The sequence below is a fragment of the Lissotriton helveticus genome, chromosome 1_2 (genome assembly GCF_964261635.1).
Source record: "Lissotriton helveticus chromosome 1_2, aLisHel1.1, whole genome shotgun sequence".
NCBI lineage: Eukaryota > Metazoa > Chordata > Amphibia > Caudata > Salamandridae > Lissotriton > Lissotriton helveticus.
The window spans coordinates 251,489,721-251,511,994 of record NC_136058.1 but is presented as its reverse complement, the minus strand read 5'-3'; the positions used below and the strand labels follow the sequence as shown (position 1 = coordinate 251,511,994).

Here is a 22,274-nt window from a genome sequence, read left to right as displayed (position 1 = left end):
GCGTACGCATATCGCATTTTTGCGGCTTGGCGTTGATTTTTACACAGACATTTGCAGCGTTATCTGGTGTCTATTGCATGCTACCGCTGCGTTGTGAATTGCAAGTTGACATTGGGTTATTTTCCTGCGATAGGCTGTGATGTTGAAAGTTGCGTTGCACTACTCTTGAAAGAGTTATCACACGTTCTTGTGAATATACCCCATTGTGTCCTAGAACAATGTTTGTAGCAGAAACACTATTAAAGGATCAACAATGTGTTGCACCCCTCTCCCTGCCTGGAAATTATGCGGCATGTGCTGCAGGTGCTGCAGCGCGACATACACCAGTGTAACATTGCATTATATAACACAGCATCACCAGGCTTTAATTTTCACTCAGACAACTTTGTCGTGACATTTTCAAAAATCAGCAAAGAAACACTGATTCCCACAAGTTATTCGCCAAAATCTCTTAAAGAGGAGTGAGAGGAATAACAGGACAACATTCCTTGATTCAGAATCCCTTCTTTAAAGTTGCACTTGTGGCTAGAAGATGGAAAAAATAATAGTCTAGAAATCTAAACATTTAATATTTAAGCTCTACTGTGGTTTATAATGCATAAACATTTTGAGTGTAAAGTCGATTTTTCTTTTTGGAATTAGGACAGTTCTAATGCTCTGACACTAGCTAATATTATGAGGTGAACTTGATTTTAGGTATGTGGCGGTATTATGTTTTGATGACTTGTAATTCCTTGTATTTTTGTTAAAGTGTGATATGGAGAGAGTACACACTAGTCCTTGAGTTACGCTTGACATCAGTGTTGTATACAACAATGTGATCGCGATGCTGACCGCCAGGTCTTTCTGTCATACATATGGAGCACATCACTTGTGGCTTAATGTTTAAATTAGGTATGTGTAGAGAGCCAGGCACGCGCGGCAGCAGTGTTGTGTGTGAGATATGATGTACTTCTCACTGTAAGATTTTGCAATGTACGGGGTGGAATATCTTTGGTTTGATCAGTAATGGGACACGTGCAGGGAGTTTAGGTAGCCTTATGGGCATATGCCTTATTATCAAGACGAGAGCATCGTTATGATATGGTTAGTGATGAGGACATACTTTTCCCTATTGACGCATGTACTGCGGTGTATGGTAAATTATTAGATGTAATTCACTTCAAAGTGAGGCACGCATGGAAGTGACTTTATGGTCTTATGCGTAATCGTTAATATACGAGCGTACTTTTTGATAGGTAACATTTACACTGGTATAATCAGCTTGTTGATAACTTTATATGCTGGTGTCTTGCGTAGTAACTAATTTGATTGTATAATGATTTTTATAGCATCAGAAGTGACATGATACTGAGGAATATGCGTAAGTATGTATGACAAAAGTATAAGGTAAGAGATGATATTAATACTTAGGGCCTCATTTATGAAAACTGTCGCATTGCTGCGATGAAACAGCGATGCAACAGGTTCACGGCACCCTTCTTGCGACACGATGGATGAGCCGCATATAATGTACGGCGCAACATATCGCAAGGAATAACACATGTCAGGAATCCTGACGTATCTGTTGGCGCAAAATCATGCATTGCTATAGTTGTGTCGCAAGCATGACGCACTCCAGCAGTGAATGGGATAGGCCTGTGCTTATGGCACTGCGTCACCCTTATACCTGCCATGAGGCAGGCGAAATGTTGTGATGCAGTGGCATCCTAGAAGTGTCGCGATTTCACTGTGACACTTCTACAAGGCTTTCTTGCAGGGGAATGCACACCCTGCATACATTATACCTGACGCAGGTATAATGTAGCGCAGGGTTTTACAAAGTGACGCATTTGCTTAGATGCATCACTTTGTAAATAGGGTGCCATGTGTCACATTGTTTACGAAAAGTGACGCAACGGCGGCGCAAAAGTGTCGCAAGGCCTTCATAAATAAGGCCCTTAGTGCTTGTTGTTAGCAACCTCACAAGCTCTGATATTGGTAGGCTCGAAAATTTACATAGCATGTTGTAGGTACTGAAATTTGTAGTACTGATCTAGGTATGATTGGTGGATATCTGTCAATAGAATACGTAATTAGGTGAGCACCTGACATGAAACAGTTATCACTGGGAATAATTTACAGTTACGTCTCACAAAATATTTTCTTTAATTCTGGCACGCTGGGAGTTCAATAGGATTCTATGCAGTAAAACGTAAACAATGAAGGCCTCCTAGGCACAGTATGATACACTTTTCTTTTCCTGTTAATTCATCTTTAATGCTCGTGCACATGCAGTAATTAGTGTCTCAGGGCCCGATTCACAGAATGAATTTAAGACTCAATCCTAAACTTACTACTATTTTGGTATTCACAGAATGAAGTTACTACTTTTGGTATTCACAGAAGTTAGGATTTTGTCTTAAGTTTGTCTTAAGACAGACTTAAGACAGATTTAAGACACAATCCTAACTTCTGTGAATACCAAAAGTAGTAAGTGCATTCTGTGAATACCAAAATAGTAGTAAGTTTAGGATTGAGTCTTAAGTTCATTCTGTAAATTGGGCCCACAGTGACCTGGGTGATGACTCTCTGATCCTGTGCCTTGTAGATTACATTTAAAATCATGTGGTTATTCTTACTTTCAGCCCTGATGATATCTGATGTGTATTTGCTGCTCAGACGAAACATGTCTCGTTAGAGGTAGTGAAGTATGCATACCTCCGTTTTAAAAAGAATTAAAGAAGTTGATGAGAAAGTAACTCTACGTAGACTTATTTGCCAGTGCTCTGAACCTTCTATGTAATGACTTAGAATAGCTCAATCAGAAGAGGAATTGGTGGCTTCTCTTCCTTCTTGAGCATCCAATATGTTTGCTGCTTTGTATGGATTTTCATAAGCCATAGACTTTACTGATGCTTCAGTGTGTGCACCTTGATCCCCAGCTACCTCTCTTGACTTTATTTGTACTTGATTTTAAGTCACTAATTTGTATGTGAACTTGAAGTATCCAAACCCCACTACATCAGTATTGGGTTCCACTACTTGATAAGCAGTATTCACTTAAAGTATTTAAATCTTATCTCCTTGCGAAGAGGATTCATCCTCAAAATGCATAGTTTGAAGTATAACTAGCTGTTTGTCCTCCCTTTCATCTGTTTACGTTTCCGTTATCTTAATACCTTTATCCATCTTGAAATGTTCAGTTTTAAACATTTCAGAAGTTCTCAACATCATTAACTTTCTTGTCTGTTTCAACTCTTAAACTTAACAGTGACTTGAAAGTTCTGGAAACCTTATCGGTATCCTATATAATCGAATGCAATGTCTTTCAGATTCTGATATTTGTTTTTGAAGCTGGATTTTCAAAACTCAAGAGCCCAAGGTTGCTTTGGGATTACATGTGGAATGTTATGTTTAAGTAAACAGCAGTTATTGAATGTGGTTTTCCAAGATCTAAAACATACATTCCTTCTAACCCAAATAGATCTGCAAAGGAACTTTGGGCTCAACACGCTGCCATACAGGTATTTACATTTTTTGTTTTTGTAACATAAACCTCTAAAAAAGACAACAAGATTTAAAATGTAATTTTGTCATGTTCAGCCATTAATAACTATACCACTCTCCATCTTTTTGACTGTTATAGTTTACTGTGGAGTTGTAGCATTTAATTCAATGTTTAGTTATTTTGAGCCTCAGTAATGAATCCAAATTATGATACCTCAGCAGGATTTATGAAAACAGTCAAAGATCCCTTTGACAGATCACACGTAAACCAATCCCCCACTGGGATAGTTCACATCTTCTGCTAGTAGTCTGCCCACCATTTCAGGGTAGCAGCTGAAATGTGTAGGCACGATACACACACTTCATCGGACCCATACCTCAGTGTACTGGTTGGGCTTCCCTTTCACTTAAAACTAGTTTTGTTTTAAGACTAGTTATGGTTTGATAAGGGCCAGCTATCATCCTGTTGTGAGTATCTTTGGTAGAACTGTCTACTTCCCTTCAGGTGTTTCCAGTTTTAGATTTGAGCCATAAACTGTGTGATTCAACCAAAACAGGCTATAGGTAAACTGTATATGTCAAGTTAGTATAGTGATACACTCAATAAAAAGACGTTTTAAAAAAAAGTTAGTATAGTGAATTGCTTGAGAAGGTTTTGGTAGCATGTCTTTGGTAAATTTACTAGATCACCTTTACAGAGTACGTCTGGTGAATTATGTCACAGTATGTCTCAAAAACCAAGCAGACATCATCAAACTTTCTAGAAGGGTTCTCATTGGGACTGTGATTGAGAACCATGGATCCAGACAAAAAATATCAGAAACAGATCTACAAAACCATCATTACATTCCAAATAACTCTGTCACTTGCCTGCTTGACCTCTGTTTGCTGCCTGGAAACGCCCGCAACACCGCATTTGTCGTCTTTGAAACCCCTGATGGGACGAGGGTCCCAGGGGCTATGCTGCAATCACAGCGCCCTCCACAGCGCCTCTTATCTTTCCACATACACTCTGGGGAGGACCACATCCCCCAGAGTGCATCGCACCAGCCCGCAGCTGCCGTGAGTGAGGGGGAGGCGGGGCCAATGCGCTTAGCACAGCCTCTTCCACCGCGGCCCGGTACGCAGCCCCGACGAAGCCCAGACCAAGGGCGGGCCCATCTGAGCCCGTCAGAGGCCGAAGGAGGCCGGGCGGGGCCACCCCCCTTTTACTTGCTGTGCTAAGACTCTTTGAGCCCTGGAATTTAATTAACCCTGAGGTTATTTCTGCTTTTAGGCCATGACCTCTAAACAAAAGGTTACTGGTCTGAGGGTGGGAGGGAGGTTGTAGTGGGAACGATGGATGCGTTTTTAACAAGGGCAGAATCAGTTTTAATGCACAAAATACAGCTTACAGAAAAAAGGCTCTCTTTGGGGTCGTATGCAGGGCAAAAACAATCATCTCTGGGGGATATATCTTTGGTCAAATTTCCCCTGGGTGCCCCGCAAGTTTGGACGTATCAGATGCTAGCTCGGCTGGGGGACCAAGTGATGGCCTATCCTCTAAATCAGGGGCTATAGAGACAGACAACTTAGAGACCTCTGAACTCACCCAAAGTACAAGGACGAGTCTCCCTAGGGATCAGGAGGTGACTGCCACGGAGGAGAAGTTAGACTTGCCTGTATCCCCGGTCCTTTCCCACGTTCACACTACAATTACGTCTCGGGCAGCCCAAGGTGTTCCCGCTACCAGATCTAAAAGAACTGTTAGGGAAAGGGAAAGCACGGCATGTTCCTCTAAGCCTTGGGTAGGAGCTAATAGTGACGGAGGGAACGGGGAACCGCCGGCAATACGTACAAGGGGTGGTGTGGCAACGAGAAATAAGGCCAAAGCAAAGCTTAAACATCAAGCTTTAGGGACATGCGTGAATCACTCCACGAAACCCAATGGTGGCACGTCCTTAATTCCAAACCCTGATTACCCCACCCTGGTGGAGCATGGAGGTGACCCTGATCATTGGAAACGCTTGGAGACTCTTATTTCTGCTCTCTTAGCTCCTTTTTTAAGCAAACTAGGGGAGATTGAAGAAAAACTGTCTCATCTTTTAAAATTGAACAATGCTCAAGATAATATGGAGGCATGTGGGTGTCACTGCCCTGCCCGGGGGGGACCTAAAGCACAAGCGGCGCAGTTGCTATCAGAGAGCATCGGTTCTGTGGGGGTTCATAATAGGGATGTGGCCCACGGTGTAGGAAAAAAGCTTACTGGCAATGCATTCCTTGCCACGTCACGAACACTATGTTTGCCATCTGGATCGGGGGGACATCCACAATTGTCCATGGGAGGTCAGGGGACAGGTGGCCGGTGAATTCTTTTCACCCACACTAACAGAACCCACCTAGACATCATTACCTATGGCACAGGCAAAATCCATCATGCAACCCAGTAATCACCATAGAGATGATCCCACTATGTTGAATGCTGTGAACACCAAGCCCTCGGTGGACGTCTTAGATTTGCCACCGGCTGCATGCCCTTATGTTTTGGTCCTGGCTGGTGTTCCCTCGCTCAGACCAGACCAATCTGAATTCTGGCCCCAATAAAACCGTAGATTGGTTATCCAGACATAAAGGCTTTAGGGTACCCATGAGCAATAACTTCATTATGATACGTAGAGTCGGGTGGGTGGGGCGGTCGCTAAAAAATATCGAGGGGGATTGCGTGATTGTCAACTTCCGAAATCCCTTGATTGTCCAGACGATTTTAAGGGCACATGCCCCGTGCCCTATGGTTTCCACCTCCATTTGGGCTTTGCCTCTGGTATATTTCTATAAGCCACCATTAAGAACATTGAAGGAAATAGTTCCCCCTATCCCTCTTTCAAATAAGTTCCAGGCACTCTCTGGATTAGATACCCAAGATTGACTACCCGTTAGTAACACAACATGTGGCTTTAGAGAACCGCGAAGATCTGATGACGAAATACATGCCTCCGCGGTCAGTTCACCGATTTTAATTATACCTCCCCCTTTGAACTGCCAGTCGCCTCCATCTGGTTTTGTAAAACCTAGCCCAGCCCGACCATTAACTGACGGCGGAAGTGTGAAACTTCAATCATGGAACATTTTTGGCCTAAGGGCCGAAAGGGGTGACGTCAATTGGGAATTTTTTCTTGCAACTCACCACATTATAGCACTACAGAAAACATGGGAGGCTAATGAAACCTATTTTCTGGATGGGTTTATATCCATTTGTAAATGCGCTATACCATTCTGTAGGGGGTGAGCTTGGGGGGACTTATTGTTGATGTTTAACTTCAAATTGCTATATAAAGCAAGGTTGCTAGATACATGTTCCCCTAATATTTTAGTGGTTGAATTGAAAGGGAAGAACCTGCCAACCCTTTACAACTCATTCACTAGAATCGATGAGTTAGATCACTTAAGAGCTCTTACTGCCTTTTTGATTAAGTTTGCGGACAGCTCTACAACTCCTTATAATATGTTAGTCCTGGGTGATTTCAATATTCATGTTTTCCCTACCAATGGTCTAGTAAGATTGGAAGAGGAGTATGGTCCCGACGGGTTAACTCATTTTGAACATACCCCTTCCGGGTCCTTCTTAGAAAGTCTTTTATCAACCCTTAACTTGATCTGCCCTGCACAGTCGAATAGCATACTTCCTGTACCCACATACATTGGCCAAGGTCGGCAAAGTATGATTGAATATATTTTAGTTTCATCTTCACTGTTGTCGTCATTAGGCACATTAAGTACAATGAACTATCACTTTAGTGACCACAACCCAATGATATTGGACCTTAATATTTGCGCTGTTAGTTAATAAAGAGAGGCTTATGGTGCAACTCACCAATGCTAGAATTGCATCCATAGATCAAGCGTGCAGAATAAGGTGGGAAATGATGACCAATGATAACTTTATTAATAAACTAATTATTGACTGCGCACAGGAGTTTGGAATTTGTTCAGATCAAGACTCCCGTCCACTATCAGTCCTTGATGCCTTTGATCGAATTACAAAGCAGGTTGTCTCAAACCTAATTGTATACCGTAAACTAAGGCCCCCAAAACATAGGAAATGGTTTGATGAAGCCTGTATGAGTGCTCATAATCAACTCATTCAGGAACTCATGCAAAAACCCAGGGTAGTCTTAGGGGTTAAGAATGCAAGGAGGGCATATAAACTTGCTGTAGAAAGGTGGAAAAAACAACAGAGGGAGATGGCGTGGGAGGAGCTTATTCAGGCTAGTGTCCTGAAAAATAGCTCCAGGTTCTGGTCTACTGTTAATAGCCCAGTGTTAGGTGAATCACCAAACTCGAGTAACAACTGTTTAGTTCCAGCCGATAGCTGGGTTCATTACTTTGGGAAAGTGTACAGTGATTTATTCACTGCAACACCTGAAGGGTTTGCAGGTAGTGATCTTGTCTCACATCCCTTAGTTTTTACAACGGATGACTTTACTAAAGAGATTATATCAACGTCAGGGGAGAACGCCCCAGGTCCTGACGGAGTACCGGACGATCGCTAAAAAGCAGATCCTAAGTTGTGGGCTAAAATTTTAACTCATGTTTTTAATGCAACCACCCTGTCTGGTTTTCCCCTGTCGTGGGCCAAGACGGTCATTATACCAATCTTCAAGAAGGGGGCTAGAAACGATCCAGCCTGCTATAGGTCCATCTCGCTTCTTTACTCTGCGGCCAAAATTATGGGGAAAGTGGTCCTTGCACGCCTTACAGAGTGGCTTGATCAAGCAAACATAGTTTCTGACCTTCAATACGGTTTCAGGCAAGGAAAAGGCATGCTGGGCCAATGACTCAACCTCCATTTGGTGATAGGGAAGTATACGGTCGCTAAGCACGGGGACCTTCATCTGGCCTTTATCTACCTACCTCGGCTTTTGACCTTGTCAATAGATCAAAACTTTGGGCGACCCTCCAAGATATAGGGACTGACGCTGACCTGATATCTTTTTTGGCCGCCATCCATGAAAATACAAAAGCGGCAGTCTGCTTTAATGAAGATGGCAGCCTAACCGAGTCTTGGGAAGTTAAAAGAGGGGTCCGGCAGGGGTGCATTTTCGCACCCTTGCTGTTTACACTTTATATCAATAATCTAGGGGACGACCTGATCTCTTGTTGTAATGCAGGACATCCCTAGAGCTGGCACTAAAATGATTCCCGCACTTCTGTATGCCGATGATGCAGTGTTGGTGACGAGGACGGCTAGGGGGCGGCAAACACTTTTAAACTGTTTTATAGATTTTACGGAGCCCCTGGGCTTGATTACTAATTTTAAAACATCCCATGCTATGTCAATAGGATCAAACAGGTCAATGAAGGCCAAATTCAATTGCAAGAATGTAGAACTAGTAAAATTCCCCGCATTTCCATACTTAGGTGTTCTTTTTGATGATAGGTCATCATGGTCCATGCAGCGCACACACAAAAAGAAAGTATTAGCTAGAGCTTCGGGGGCTATTGTAGACTTTGCAAAAAGAATTGGATCTAAGCCACTCCCAGCACTCATGAAGATTTATAACGCCAAGTGTCTCCCCATGGCGACTTATGTGAGCGACATCTGGGGATACATAGATGTCAGAGATATTCAGGGGGCCGAAAATGCTTTTTTGCGCCGATTGTAATCGGTCCCCGCATCCACCCCAGTTTTTAACATACATGAGGAGATAGAAGCAGGTTTTATTGCCAACAAATTGTTTGCCCCTTTAATGCACAAACCCCGTCAAATCTCACCCAACTGATCATCCAAGACGCATCTCTTTAGATAAGGTGTTAGATATCCCATGGATTGGATACATTAAGGTCCAGATACTTGGTTGTCCTGACTTGTTTCTGAAGCCCACAGCATTGGACAAATGAGCCATAAGGGACTTTAAGCTGCAGTTCTTGGATAGATGTATGTCATCACGGGAGGGGAATGAATTGGTAAAACCTATGGTGAGAAGTTTTGTCACACTGAGCCTGGGCAGACAGTTGCAAACATATTTATCCTATATAAACAAACCATACCACCTGTTTGTTTTAATAAGATTTAGGCATAATATGGTTCCCTGGCTCTTAACTTTTCCGAAAGGGTACTTTAAAGAAGGAACACTAGATCCTTGCCCATGTGATAACTTCTCGGAACAGAATACCCTCCATTTAAAAATCTTCTGCCCTTATTATAATTAATTACGCAGGAAATGTATTTATCCTTTACTCAAAGGTTGTCATTTTGAACAAGTTAGGCCGGCACTGGCATACTTGCAAATGCTAGCATCACCTATGGTGTGGATTGGAGTAGCAAGCTTTTTAACGGGAGCAATCAGGCATAGGAATAGGTTACAACTGAACCATTCTGTGAACTCTGTTTTAAGTCATGTTATTTAATTATTTATTTTTAATGTTCTCTTCATATGACACTGGATAAAACAAGATGGGCTAAATTTTATCTCACTTTTTTATTTAATTGCCGGGCCAAATTATTTTGTGCTGGAGTGCTGTTTTCTTATTTTCCATGCTATAGATGGCTGGAGCATTTAATTTTTATGCATGAAGTGTTGTGCAATCCTTCGAAGTGTATTTTTAACCTTTTGTAGATAATGACCCCGAAGATAGTAAGATGTCATGAAGTGTAATAATTGTTTTAATTGTCCTTTGTTAAAAAATCTGATGTCTGTCACTTTTGTTATAAGTTGGGGGAAACTGATTGAGTTTACATTTATGATCTCAATATATGTAGTTTTGAGTGGTTTTGTTTTGTTTTTTGCACTTTGATGGTTTTAATTAATTGAATAAAATTAACTTTGACTTTGACTTCTTATTCCCAATAAGCTTGATGTAAGGCCAATGTAATGTCCCACAGTTTAACTCCTACTCTGAATGACATAAATGTTCTCACTATCTGGAAGGTACAATGGGGCATATTATCAAGGACCGGTGTTAAAATTATCGCCATTTTATCGTCAGGAAACTGCCGATAAAACGGCGATAATGGGCTTGATAATACGCCCTTGTTAATTCCCATAGAAGCCCATGTTCTTGTGTTAACATGGGCTTCTATGGTAATTAACAAGGGCGTATTATCAAGCCCATAATCGCCATTTTATCGGCAGTTTCCTGCCGATAAACCGGCGATAATTTTAACACCGGTCCTTGATAATATGCCCCCAGATCCCTTGGTTGGTGCAGACACCTGCCCACATGGGCCTGCATTCTGTGAACTGAGCCTCCTCCCAACACTCTCTGGCAACCTAACCTACCCTCTCATGTGTTTTTGAAAAAGGATCGAGTTGCTGTAAAGTGGCCAAAGCCAGAAATGGCCATTCTACTCTTTTCTGTCCCTTTTCCTTTGAGTACATTTTCCACATGTAGGCTCCAAGATTGATCATAGAACAGAAGAATATAGATGGGGGTATGAATGTAGATAATAAGGCTAAATGTGGGTAGAGTATATGGGTCTCCACTTGAATGAAGCAAAAAGACAGACCTATATTGGTCTTACTGCTCCTGGTCAGCGAGCCAGCTACAGCAGTACAGCCATATACATAAAGATAAAATCTGAGAGATATCAAAATCTTTTAGACTTCAGTCTAAGAACACTGAAATTCAGCACATATATTCCAGTGGGCGTAGAAGTACAGCTCTGTCCTGGACAATCACTGCCATAATCTTTAAGCCTTGCATCTTTGTGGTCTTGAAGCTACTGAAACAATGGTTTGTACAATCTCTGCACCAGTGATGTTGCTGTAATGCAAACGACCATTATCTATAACATACAAAAATGATTTCTTGAATTGACAGTTTCAAAATATTACCTACTAAAAGGTGAAAAAATACTGACTACAATTCAAGTAAATATATCCATCCATTCACAGTTTGCACAGTTCTATTTACAAATGTTGGATCACATCTAAGGTCATTATATAAAAAGCTGAAGCAGTGCCCTGAGGTCCATAGTCATTACCAGTGACTGAGTTTAATTCAAACATTCAACCCATCACAATTTTTGGTGTAGCAGGACTGTGTTTACGCAGCTTGGATTGCATAACTCACTGTTGCACTTCACGAATGAGGCTAATAAGACTGTACATGTCTGTGGTTACTTGTACTCACGTGTAAGGGGGCATGTCCTTACCTTTGGACAGAACCGTTCTATCAATGGTGGGGCTCTAACATCCCAATATACACCAGAACCACCTCAACACTCCTCCAATTTAAGAAAGAGTAGAAGGTGAAGCTCTTTAAAGAACGCAGTATCACAATGTTTTAGCAGTCCACAAAACTCCTCTTCTATCACTTATTGATTTCATGCTGGACTTTGCTCATACTCAAGTGCCACTACAAAAATCAAACATACATACATGCATACATACTGATCACCACATGGTCGGTCCCTGTCTCTAGTGGTACAGGGACCAAAATTGGATGAACTGTAATGCGGCACAGAGTAATTACTAGAGTGTACTTCTAAAATTTCACCCATCACCTTTTTTGTTTTCTCTGCCATACAAAATGTACAGCCAAAAATATCTTCTTTAATTGTGAAATATTTCCTGTTTTCGACCCCTCTCCTAGGCTTATCGTGAGGAGTTTATGGATGAATGGAAAAAGCTTAATCTGGATGTTTTGCTCTGCCCTGCTATGGGTCCCGCTTTGAACATAGGCGTCCTGGGAAAGATGTTTGGTAATTCCAAATATATCACTTTTTATTAATAAGTGGGCATCTTTGGGGGGCAAGTAGTTTGGAATCTTTTGTTACCTTTTCAAAAATTCACCAAAAAAAAGTAAAATTAACCATCATTTCTGTTAGTTGGTAACCCTGTGATCGGACTCTTCCTTAATTTCCGCTTTTATGATACTCAGAAGATAGTTGCCACATAGACAGACATCAAGTCCTATTTGTGATGGGGAGCTTCTGTAAATACTGCCTTCCTAAAGTGAAACTAAGAAAAATGATTGGCTAGCCCGAAGGATGTGGTATCATCTATCCACACAACACGTTAAGGCAGTGTTTCCAAAACTGTGGGTCACTACCCACTTGTAGGTCGTAAGCCGATTTTGGGTCGGTTGTGAAAGTTCACGAGATAAATAATGATACTTTTAAATTCTGCATTTATCTTGTCATATTTGCTGTACTTCAAAGAAATAGGTCAAATGTCAGCCTATGTCTTCTGGCAAATTACTTCTTTCTTAACATGTGGTTTGGTGTTTACAAACTCCTCTCACTTTGCAGGCAGGGAAAGAAAAGTAACATGAATTATGTGACAATCTTGCTGGGGTAGTGTATGAAAGAAAAGGCTGAGGGATGTAATTCTTTATAACATAGAACAATGTAAATACCTGTAAATGAACTGTATGCATTTACCAGTTAGGGAAGCAAAAACTGCACATTTTTTGGGTAATTCAGAGATGTGAATGTAAATATTCACTGAAACCTGATTTCCACACATTACCATTTGGGTGCAGTATAGTTTTATATGTAAAACTATGGGGTATATTATCAACAACTAGCGATAATTTTTGTCTCTAACTTGTTTAGAGACAAAAATTATCGCCGCACATCGGCGATTTTTATCGCAGATAAACCTTGGTATTACCAAGGTTTATCGCAAATGCGATAAAAAACGCCCGCAATGCATGAATATCGCTGAAAAGTCAGCGATATTCATGCATTATCGAGCAAATGCTCTTAGCCATGTTATCCACCTCCCATTGGATAACATGGCTAAGAACTGCTCAGGGCAGGTGTTAGCTTTTGGAGATATTCGCCCTTAGCGCAAATATCTCCAAAAGTTGGTAATGGGAGATAGCGATGTTAGCGACTGTTTCCAGTCGCTAACATCTTGGCACGCCCACTTTGCATATCATTAGTGATAAATATCACTGACATGCAAAGTGGAGCCCATGATGGTCACTATCTCCTATTAGCTGTCGCTAACTGGTGTTAGCGACAGCTTGGTAATAGGGAGATAATTTTATCTCCGCTTTCTTGGCTTTTAAAGCCAAAAAAGCGGAGATAAAACCCCTTGATAATATACCCCTATATGTTTGTGCAAATTAAGTTGCTATTTCAATGGAAAATATGTTTCTTGTAAATGCACTACCTCATAATGATTTAGTTACATTAAAAAGTCGGCCAACTCAAGTCCATTAAAGCTTAGTGGGTCGCAAAGGTTTGTTGGTCTAAAAATTGAGTTGTAATTTTAAAAAGTTTAGTAAGAACTGCATTAAGGCGTTTATCCTGCAATAAGCATAGGGGACACATAGTCTGAGAACAATTAGAGTTACTCATACATTTTACAATCTTTGAAGAGCTCATAAAAATGTACCCCATATATTACTCAATACTTCCTAAACAGGGGAATGCTTTTTGTTTACACATAACTTCCCACATCTGTAGTGCTGGATCCTGTGATGTATGATCTCCGAATTGGAATATTGCCCTTGAGTTATATACAAGTTTGTGTCATTTTAATTTTTCTAGATGCCAGTACTACTACACATCTATATAACTTGTTAAATTTCCCTGCTGGAGTGGTGCCTGTAACCGTAGTGACTGAAGATGATGAAGAGCAGCTGAAGCAGTACAAGGGACACTACAATGACCACTGGGACAACTTGTTAAAAGAGGTTAGTAACTATTTGAGGTGCACGTGGGTGGTCATTACCTAAAGATATCGTAGTTCATATCGAGTTCAATCGGATTCCTTTCTAGAGGGCTAATTCAGAAATCAATAATAAACAGTATCATGGCTTGTGTTTCATGAAAGGCTCTAACTCACATGCTATTAATTCATTCAATTGAATTCCCAAATCCCCCATGCACTTAGCTGCAGGCTAGCTATTTCCAGGGAAACATTCCTTGTCTATAGATTCACCCCGAGATACTCAAGTTCCTGCTCTATATTTTCTTCATCCTGTATAGTGTATATTGTCTGTTTTGTAAGGATATTTCTGACTCAAGGTTTGTTGAGGTTAATCAATGTGATTGTCAGAAAATATGAACAATAAACCTCTATCAAGAGCTCCTCTGCCTCATGTTTGTTTTTTCCAGCGATCTCTGGCATCATAAATCTGTAGAGATTAAGAATACGGTAGATTTAGATGTATGCATTGCTGAATTAAAATTATGTTTTTTTAAGTATTTAGCAATTGAAATTTTTTAAGTTTGAGCTGTTAGGGTCCGTGGATGATTTGTACGTTGTTTCTGTTTTGCTGTGCAACATATTCATTGCACACTTTACAGCAGTAAAGTGTACGACTCTTCATTGTGCATGAGGTCAAGAGATGATGACTGATACCAAGAGCAGAATTGCACAATAGTGCCTGTCTTTGCAAATGAGCGTATGGAGTGGCATGGAAGGGCAGCTTCGGGGCAAGTTTTGAGTACATTGTCCCAGATGCGCAGCATGAATTAGCAAAGGTGACGCACTAGTTGTGGGAGGGTGCTAACATGTGGGATTGCAGTGCTTAATTTGTCAACGAAACATTTCCTGCGGTGAACGTTTTTCTTAGGAGCTTAGCAACAGCAGGGCTGGCAAATACCAAGCTTGCTTAGTTTTGATTCCAACTCCTGCCTCACACATCTGCCTACACTTTCTAGCGCCTTATCTCACTCTTGCCTGTTCTTTTACATTCCTGCATCCCCCATTTGCCCCCTTAGCCTCTCGTTCTCTTCTTCCTTCGTTGTTGCCATTCTTTGTTCTGGGTCAAAGTCTGATGAAAACAAATACACCCAAGGCTCCAACGATTAGTTCCAGTGGTCTGCACTAATTATGCATGACCCCTTAACTCCTGCACATCCTACAATTTCTAGGTGTAGCCTAGGGTTCATGCAAGTAGGGAGAAAATAAAGAAAGTAAAGAAGATTCTTAGAACAACTGTCTTCATGAGCTCAGATCAATGGTAGGGAAGGCAGTATGAAGGGGTCAAAGACAGCGCATGGGTATCTCTCATCAGCACCCAGAAGTACTGGTGAATGATGTGGGTTTTCTGTATTACACAAGGTGCATTTTCTGCTAGTGTATTACCACAATACCTGTGCAGTGCTAAAAATAGTGAACTGGGCTCAAAGTGACACAATTGCAGTATGTGGTGCCTTCGCTCAAAGCTTCTGAAGATAAAGGATACAAATAGATTGAGATCTCCAGTCTTTTTAGTATAGAGAGATACTTCGCCTCAAGGACAGTTCTCCTGAAATACTAGCAAGTTTTGTCACTTTAAAATAGTGATGACACAGGTTAGCATTTCACTAGTGGCCACCCAAACATTTCAGGTAAGGATACCAGCAGAAATGCAAGGAAAAAGCTTAACAATAATAAATGCCTGCAACTGACAAAATATTGGGGACAGAGTACCCTCTCTCCTAAACTGAAGGTCTGTCTGCCTCATTAAGAGTCGGGTGGACCTTTAATAAGTCAGCAACAGAGAGTACACCAGCTCTGTCACTGACATTCCTCTGATGGCCTGGCAGAGTAAGGATAATCATCAGGGTTTTGACCTTTTGGCTGTCCACCCGATTTACCACTGTAAATCGGGTGGACAGCCAAAAGGTCAAAATTGGTTAAATTACTCACTTTTACTTTTACATAGGACCATCAAAATATGACCATAAGTGAAAGTAAAAACATTTAAATGGTCCCCACCACTTGGGAGTAAACTTGCATAGTGAGGTAGTCATTCGTTTTTTTTATTTTCAAAAAGAAAAGTCTGCTTTGGCATTTAGTTTTGAAAACAAAACAACTTTTTGAAAGTTTGTCGGGCTGCATAGTCATGTTGTTGGAGCTGAATGGCACACATTCAATTCATTGGCAGGAACCACCCTGACGGCAGTTCCTGCAAATGGGTAGAGATGTCCACTAGGCCAACGGACTTCTGTAAATTCAGAGTGTGGTTCCTCTGTCAAGTTGACAGAGAATTTTACTCTATCACCCTGACAGAGTAAAATCTGTACTCCAAAATCTAAATCAGGCCCTACGAGTCTATAGATGAGCAGTAATGCCTTCTTTAATATACACAGACTGTTGGAATCCAACACTGATGTTATGTTATCTTAATTTGTAAACTGCAGCTAATCCCCTGTGAGGGTATTCCGGCACTGAGTAGGGCAAGTGTGAGGGGCGAGGAGGAGATCATTCCTGTTTTGTTTGCAAGAGCCATGTCATGAGGTTGCTTTGGAAGTCCATGATGGAGGGGGAGGTTCTGAGGTGTTTCGGGAGGTCATTCCAGGTCTTAGCTGTGAGGTATGAGAAGGAAGTTCCTCTGCTTCTGGTCTTCTTGATACGAGGGAGGTGTGCTCTTACCTAGGATGCAGATCAGAGGTGTCTGACGGGTTGGTATAAGTTGAGGTGGTGGGGGAGGTAAGCTCGACTGGTGTGTTGGAGGGCTTTGTAGGCGTGGGTGAGTAGCTTGAACTTATATCTTTCCTGGACTGGGAGCCCGTGGTAATTGCTGAGGTAAGAAGAGATGTGGTTATTTCGTGGGATGTTCAGAATGAGTTTGGCAGTGACGTTCTGGGTGGTTTGGAGTCGGTCTAAGACATGGGCTGGGATTCCGATGTATAGGGTTTCATGATCAAGTGCACTTGTAATAAGAGCCTGGATGACCATTCATCTGTTATTCAGTGGGATCCTTTTGAAAATCTTGTGCAGCATTTGCAGGATGTGGAAGCATGATGAGGGGAAACCATTAACGTATTTGTTCATAGAGAGGCTTGTGTCCATGATGATCCTGGGGTTCATGACATGGTCAGCAGAGGTGGGTCGGGGACAAGTTCAGAGGGTTACCAAGAGGTATCCCAGGGGGAGTGATTGTTGCCAAAGATTTGGACTCCAGTTTGTCTGTGTTGAGCTGGAGACAATTCTTGTTTATTCAGGCATTCACGTTTCTCATACAGTTGGCGAAGTTTGCTTTGGCTGTGCTGGTTGTGTTAATAAGGGGTAGGAGGAACTTTATTATGCGGGTGTAGGATACTATGTTGATGCTGTGGGCTCTGGCGATGTCCGAAAGGGATGTCATGTAGACGTTGAGTGTTGAACTGAGCAACGATCCTTGAGGGACTGTACCGCGGATACCCAAGTGCTGAAGCTTTCTGATTTGTGGAAGACCATATCGAAAGCTGCAGAGAAGTCAAGGAGGATGAGTGGGGCCATTTCTCCTTGGTCGCAGATACTTCTGATGTTTTTGGTGACTACAATGAGGGCTGCCTGTGTGCTGTGGTTGCTGTGAAAGCCTGATTAATAGCTGTCTAGGAGTTAATAGAGTTCTAGGTGATATGCCAGTTGAGTATTGATGGCTTCTTCCATGACATTAGCAGGAAAAGGCAGGAGCAAGATCGGTCTATAACTGCTGAGGGTGTTGGGGTCCACTATTGGTTTATTCAATGTGTCCTTGACATGGAGGTGTTGATGATAGGGGTGGGTGTGGAGGAGATGATGATTCTTCCAAGGGTGTATATGAAGTGGGGGCATGAGTCCGAGGATGGTATTCATCAGGGTGGTAGGTTCTTCATTAGAGAGGAGATTCAAATTGCTTAGTTGCTGTTTGGTGATGAAGGAGGTGTCCGGCTGGGTGGGTGAGTTCTTATAGGTATTTTGTGGGTCAAAAGTGTAGATCCTGGCTATCTTTTGTTTGAAGAAGTTTGAGATATCGTTGCAGGGATAATGTTGTTGTTGGCAACTGCGGGTTTGGAGAATTCCTTGAAGAGAGTGAACAGTTCCTTGCCATTGTTGGAACTGGCTTCAAGTCTGAGAGTTAGGGCCCTTTTCTTTGTGGCTTATAGTTGTTGGTGGTAGAGGTGGAGGGTTGCTTTGTATGTATATCTCGCTGTGGTGTTTTTGAGGGGTCTCCATATTTTCTCAAGTTGCTTGCAGTGGCCTGAGGTCATTCTTGTACCAACTGGGTCATTTTGTAGGTCTTCTTTCTGGTGGAGCTGTGCAGTTGGCACAGTCAGTGAGCCATTTATTGAAGAGCTTTGTGTTTATATTAGGGTTCCCAGTGTGGTTGGATGAGCCTTCCTGTAGGGTCTTGGTCCAGTTTTCTTCAGCTACTGTACCCCAGTGTCTTGTTAGGGTTTTCGTTTTTTCCGGTGGTGTAACTTGGTGGGCAGGTATATTCAGATGTATGATTTAGTGGTTGGACCATGTGAGTGAGGACATGTGGGTGGTGGTGCTCTTGTTTTGGGTGGAGAAAATAGGGTTGAGGGTGTGGTCTGCTGTGTGGGTTGGTCTTTGGACGAGCTGAGCGAGTCCTATGCAGTTGGTTGATTGGATGGAGAGGGGAGAGATTAAGTATGTGATGTAGTTGCAGAATTACACTCGGGGCCAAGTGATGGTGGGTGAGAGTTCCCAAAAGAGTGGCGTATTCCATTTGCATCTTGAAGAAGAGATGTTCCATGCAGTTAGTGTCCGCGTTCATGGAGTTGGAGCAGTCAATCGTTTGTTTGTAGATGATTTTGAATCCTCCGCTTGGTTTGTGTGTTCAGTCCTGGTGTATGATTTTGTAGGTGGGTGGGATGGCTGAAGCGTTGTCCGAATAAGAGGCTGGGTTGAGCCATGTTTCCGTCAGGAAGAGAATGTCGGTGTGTTGCTGTTGACTATGTCCCAGATTTCGGTAGAGGGATTCTCGAGGGATCGGATGTTGAGGAGCATGGTGGATAGTTGGTGGGGTGGTGGTGAGCATAAGTTATTTGAAAGTGGTGTGTCTGTCTCTGAGGTGTCACAGGTGAAATCACTATGTGTGCAGGCGAAAGGTCCAACTGTGGTGCTGGGGGATGTGCAGCAGCAGCGTGTTTGCAGGTAGGTTTTATTAGGGTCATGGAGGATGGTGGAGGAGTAGCGGTGGCATTTGTTGGTTCCAATGGCTACTGTGGTTGTGGTGTTGCATTGGATGGTTGTGGGGCCAGGATTTCTAGTGCTAGGCACATTCCAGGGGCAGAAGGGAGCAGACATGCTTGCATTTGGTGCACTCGCTGCGCACAGGGTCATGTTGCGGACTGCATTAAGTAGGCCTTTGGGTGACTGGGGCTTTTGTTGGTGGGAAAAATGGTGAGCGGTAAAACAAGGGCATTGTCACTTGGTCAAAAGGTGGCAAGTGGATCAGGCTGGAACAAGCAGAAACTGGAGGCCACTAGCAAGTTAGTGCCAAGGTGCCTACTAATGAAGATGCACTGCGGCCTGATCTGATAAGTAGGTGCTTGGGTGGGTGGGGCTCCTGTCGGTGGGAAAATTGGTGAATGGGAAAACCCTGGGCAGGAAAACCCGGGCAGCGGTAGTGTCAATTCACTTGTGCAAAAGGTGGCAACTAAATCAGGATGGAAGGTCTTGGTACTGAAGGCCACTGGCCAGGGTCAAGCTAGGTGCCCAGGTGCCTACTAATGTGGTTGCACTGCAGCCTGTATTAAGTAGGTACTGATGTAGGCAGTGCTTCTGCTGGTGGGACAAATGGTGAGCAGAAAAAGGCTGGCAGTGGAGGTGTCACTTGGTCAAAAACTGGCAACTGGATCAAGCTGGAACAAGCAGGAACTGGAGGCCACTGTCAAGTAGCAAGTTAGGGTTGGCTTCACACACTTCAAGAGTGCTGAGGTTAACTACCAGTAGATCCCAAGTTACTTGTTGGAGATCCCCCTATTAAAGCAATCACAGACTTTTCAACATTTAGAGTACCGTTGCAAGCTTTGGGGTAGTTCCGCAGTAGCAATCTCACACCCGAAATTTGTTCTGTGGATTGCAGGTGAAGGATGAGATAGAGGAATCAGTGGTAGTTAGCGGTTGAGCACCAGTAGTGCAACGGGGAAAGCAGCTGCATATTATTTGATGCTTCTCTCTGGTATGCCACTCACACATTGGGCATCAACTTGGCTAAACCTTGAATAAGAGCATGGGCTGAGCATGCCAGGCAGAATTAATTGTGAACAAGTGTTTTGGCTGCGGTGTAACTTTGCTGGGGTCTCGTGTTCAATTTCTTATATTTGAGTAACACCCATAATCTAGCTTCTGCTTTGAACGGGAGCAGGAACACTAGTCAACTGAACAGAGGCTACTACAGCAGCATCTGGTTTCCTTCACCTCACTGACTAGGAAAATTCACAGGCTTCTAACATCACAATAGCTTGATAAAGCTTCATTCTTCGGCTGGAGACTATCTGCAATCAAGTCCAGCCTACCGTGTTTGGTGAAGGGAGGAGAATAAGAGAAGATGAGAATTTTGTCCTGGACGGCATTAGATGTAATTTGTGGGCATTCATTATTAGCATATTTTAGACGAATACGGATCAATTGAATGACTGATTTGAGTCATAGGATCACCTTTTAACTTCATATATCAATCAATCAATCAATCAATCAAGAAATGTATATAGCGCGCTACTCACCCGGAGGGTCTCAAGGCGCTTTAGGGGGGAGGGGGTCTGCTACTGCTCGAACAGCCAGGTCTTGAGTTGCTTCCTGAAGGAGAGGTGGTCTTGGGTCTGACGGAGGTGGATGGGGAGAGAGTTCCACGTCTTGGCTGCCAGGTAGGAGAAGGATCTTCCTCCCATGGTCATCCTTCGGATGCGGGGATCGGCTGCGAGGGCGTGGCTGGTCGAACGAAGCTGGCGGGTGGGAATGTAGAAGGTCAGGCGGTTGTTGAGGTACCTGGGGCCCAGGTCGTGGAGGGCCTTGTGGCGTGGGTGAGGAGTCGGAACGTGATTCTCTTGTTGACGGGGAGCCAGTGCAGGTCTCTCAGGTGTCCGGCGATGTGGCTGTGACGGGGGATGTCCAGGATGAGTCGTGCGGAGGCGTTCTGGATGTGTTGGAGTCTCTTCTGCAGTTTGGCTGTGGTACCGGTGTAGAGGGTGTTTCCGTAGTCCAGTCGGCTGGTGACGAGTGCCTGGGTGACCGTCTTCCTGGTTTCGGTGGGGATCCATCGAAAGAGCTTCCGGAGCATGCGTAGGATGTTGAAGCACGAGCACGAGACGGCGTTGACTTGTCTGGTCATCGAGAGGCAGGAGTCCAGGATGAAGCCCAGGTTGCGTGCGTGGTCCGTTGGTTTGGGTGCGCTGCCCAGGGCAGGGGGCCACCAGGAGTTGTCCCAGGTGGAGGAAGATGTTCCCAGGATGAGGACTTCCGTCTTGTCTGAGTTGAGTTTCAGGCTGCTGTTCTTCATCCACTCGGCTACTTCTTTCATCCCTTCGTGTAGGTTGGTTCTGGCGGTGGCTGGGTCATTGGTGAGGGAGAGGATCAGCTGAGTGTCGTCGGCGTAGGAGATGATGTTGAGGTTGTATTGGCATGCGATGGCCGCGAGGGGGCTCATGTAGATGTTGAAGAGGGTGGGGCTGAGTGATGATCCTTGTGGTACGCCGCAGATGACTTCGGTGGCCTCGGATCTGAACGGGGGGAGGCGGACTCTCTGGGTTCTTCCGGCGAGGAACGAGATGATCCACTCCAGAGCTCTCTCTTGGATCCCGGTGTTGCTGAGGCGTTGTACTAGGGTGCGGTGGCAGACAGTGTCGAACGCAGCGGAGAGGTCCAGGAGGATGAGGGCGGCTGTTTCCCCATTGTCGAGCAGGGCTCAGATGTCGTCAGTGGCTGCGATGAGGGCGGTCTCGGTGCTGTGGTTGGCTCGGAAGCCGGACTGCGAGGGGTCGAGGGATCCGTTCATCTCGAGGAAGGCGGCAAGCTGTCTGTTGACGGTCTTCTCGATGACTTTGGCAGGAAACGGAAGGAGCGAGATGGGGCGGAAGTTCTTGAGGTCGGTGGGGTCCGCTGTGGGTTTCTTCAAGAGGGCGCTGAGCTCGGCGTGCTTCCAGC

At 43.6% G+C, this 22,274-nt stretch overlaps 1 protein-coding gene across 2 annotated transcripts in view; it reads left to right on the top strand.

The window, feature by feature from the left end:
- Window positions 1-22,274, top strand: part of LOC144800537 (vitamin D3 hydroxylase-associated protein-like) — a 306,080-nt gene that overhangs the window by 271,564 nt on the left and 12,242 nt on the right. For both annotated transcript variants that reach the window (XM_078671688.1, XM_078671687.1), the window contains exons 12-14: window positions 3,467-3,506; window positions 12,064-12,172; window positions 13,973-14,118. In XM_078671688.1, coding sequence (XP_078527814.1) covers window positions 3,467-3,506; window positions 12,064-12,172; window positions 13,973-14,118 — 295 coding nt within the window. The remainder of the gene's footprint in view (window positions 1-3,466; window positions 3,507-12,063; window positions 12,173-13,972; window positions 14,119-22,274) is intronic.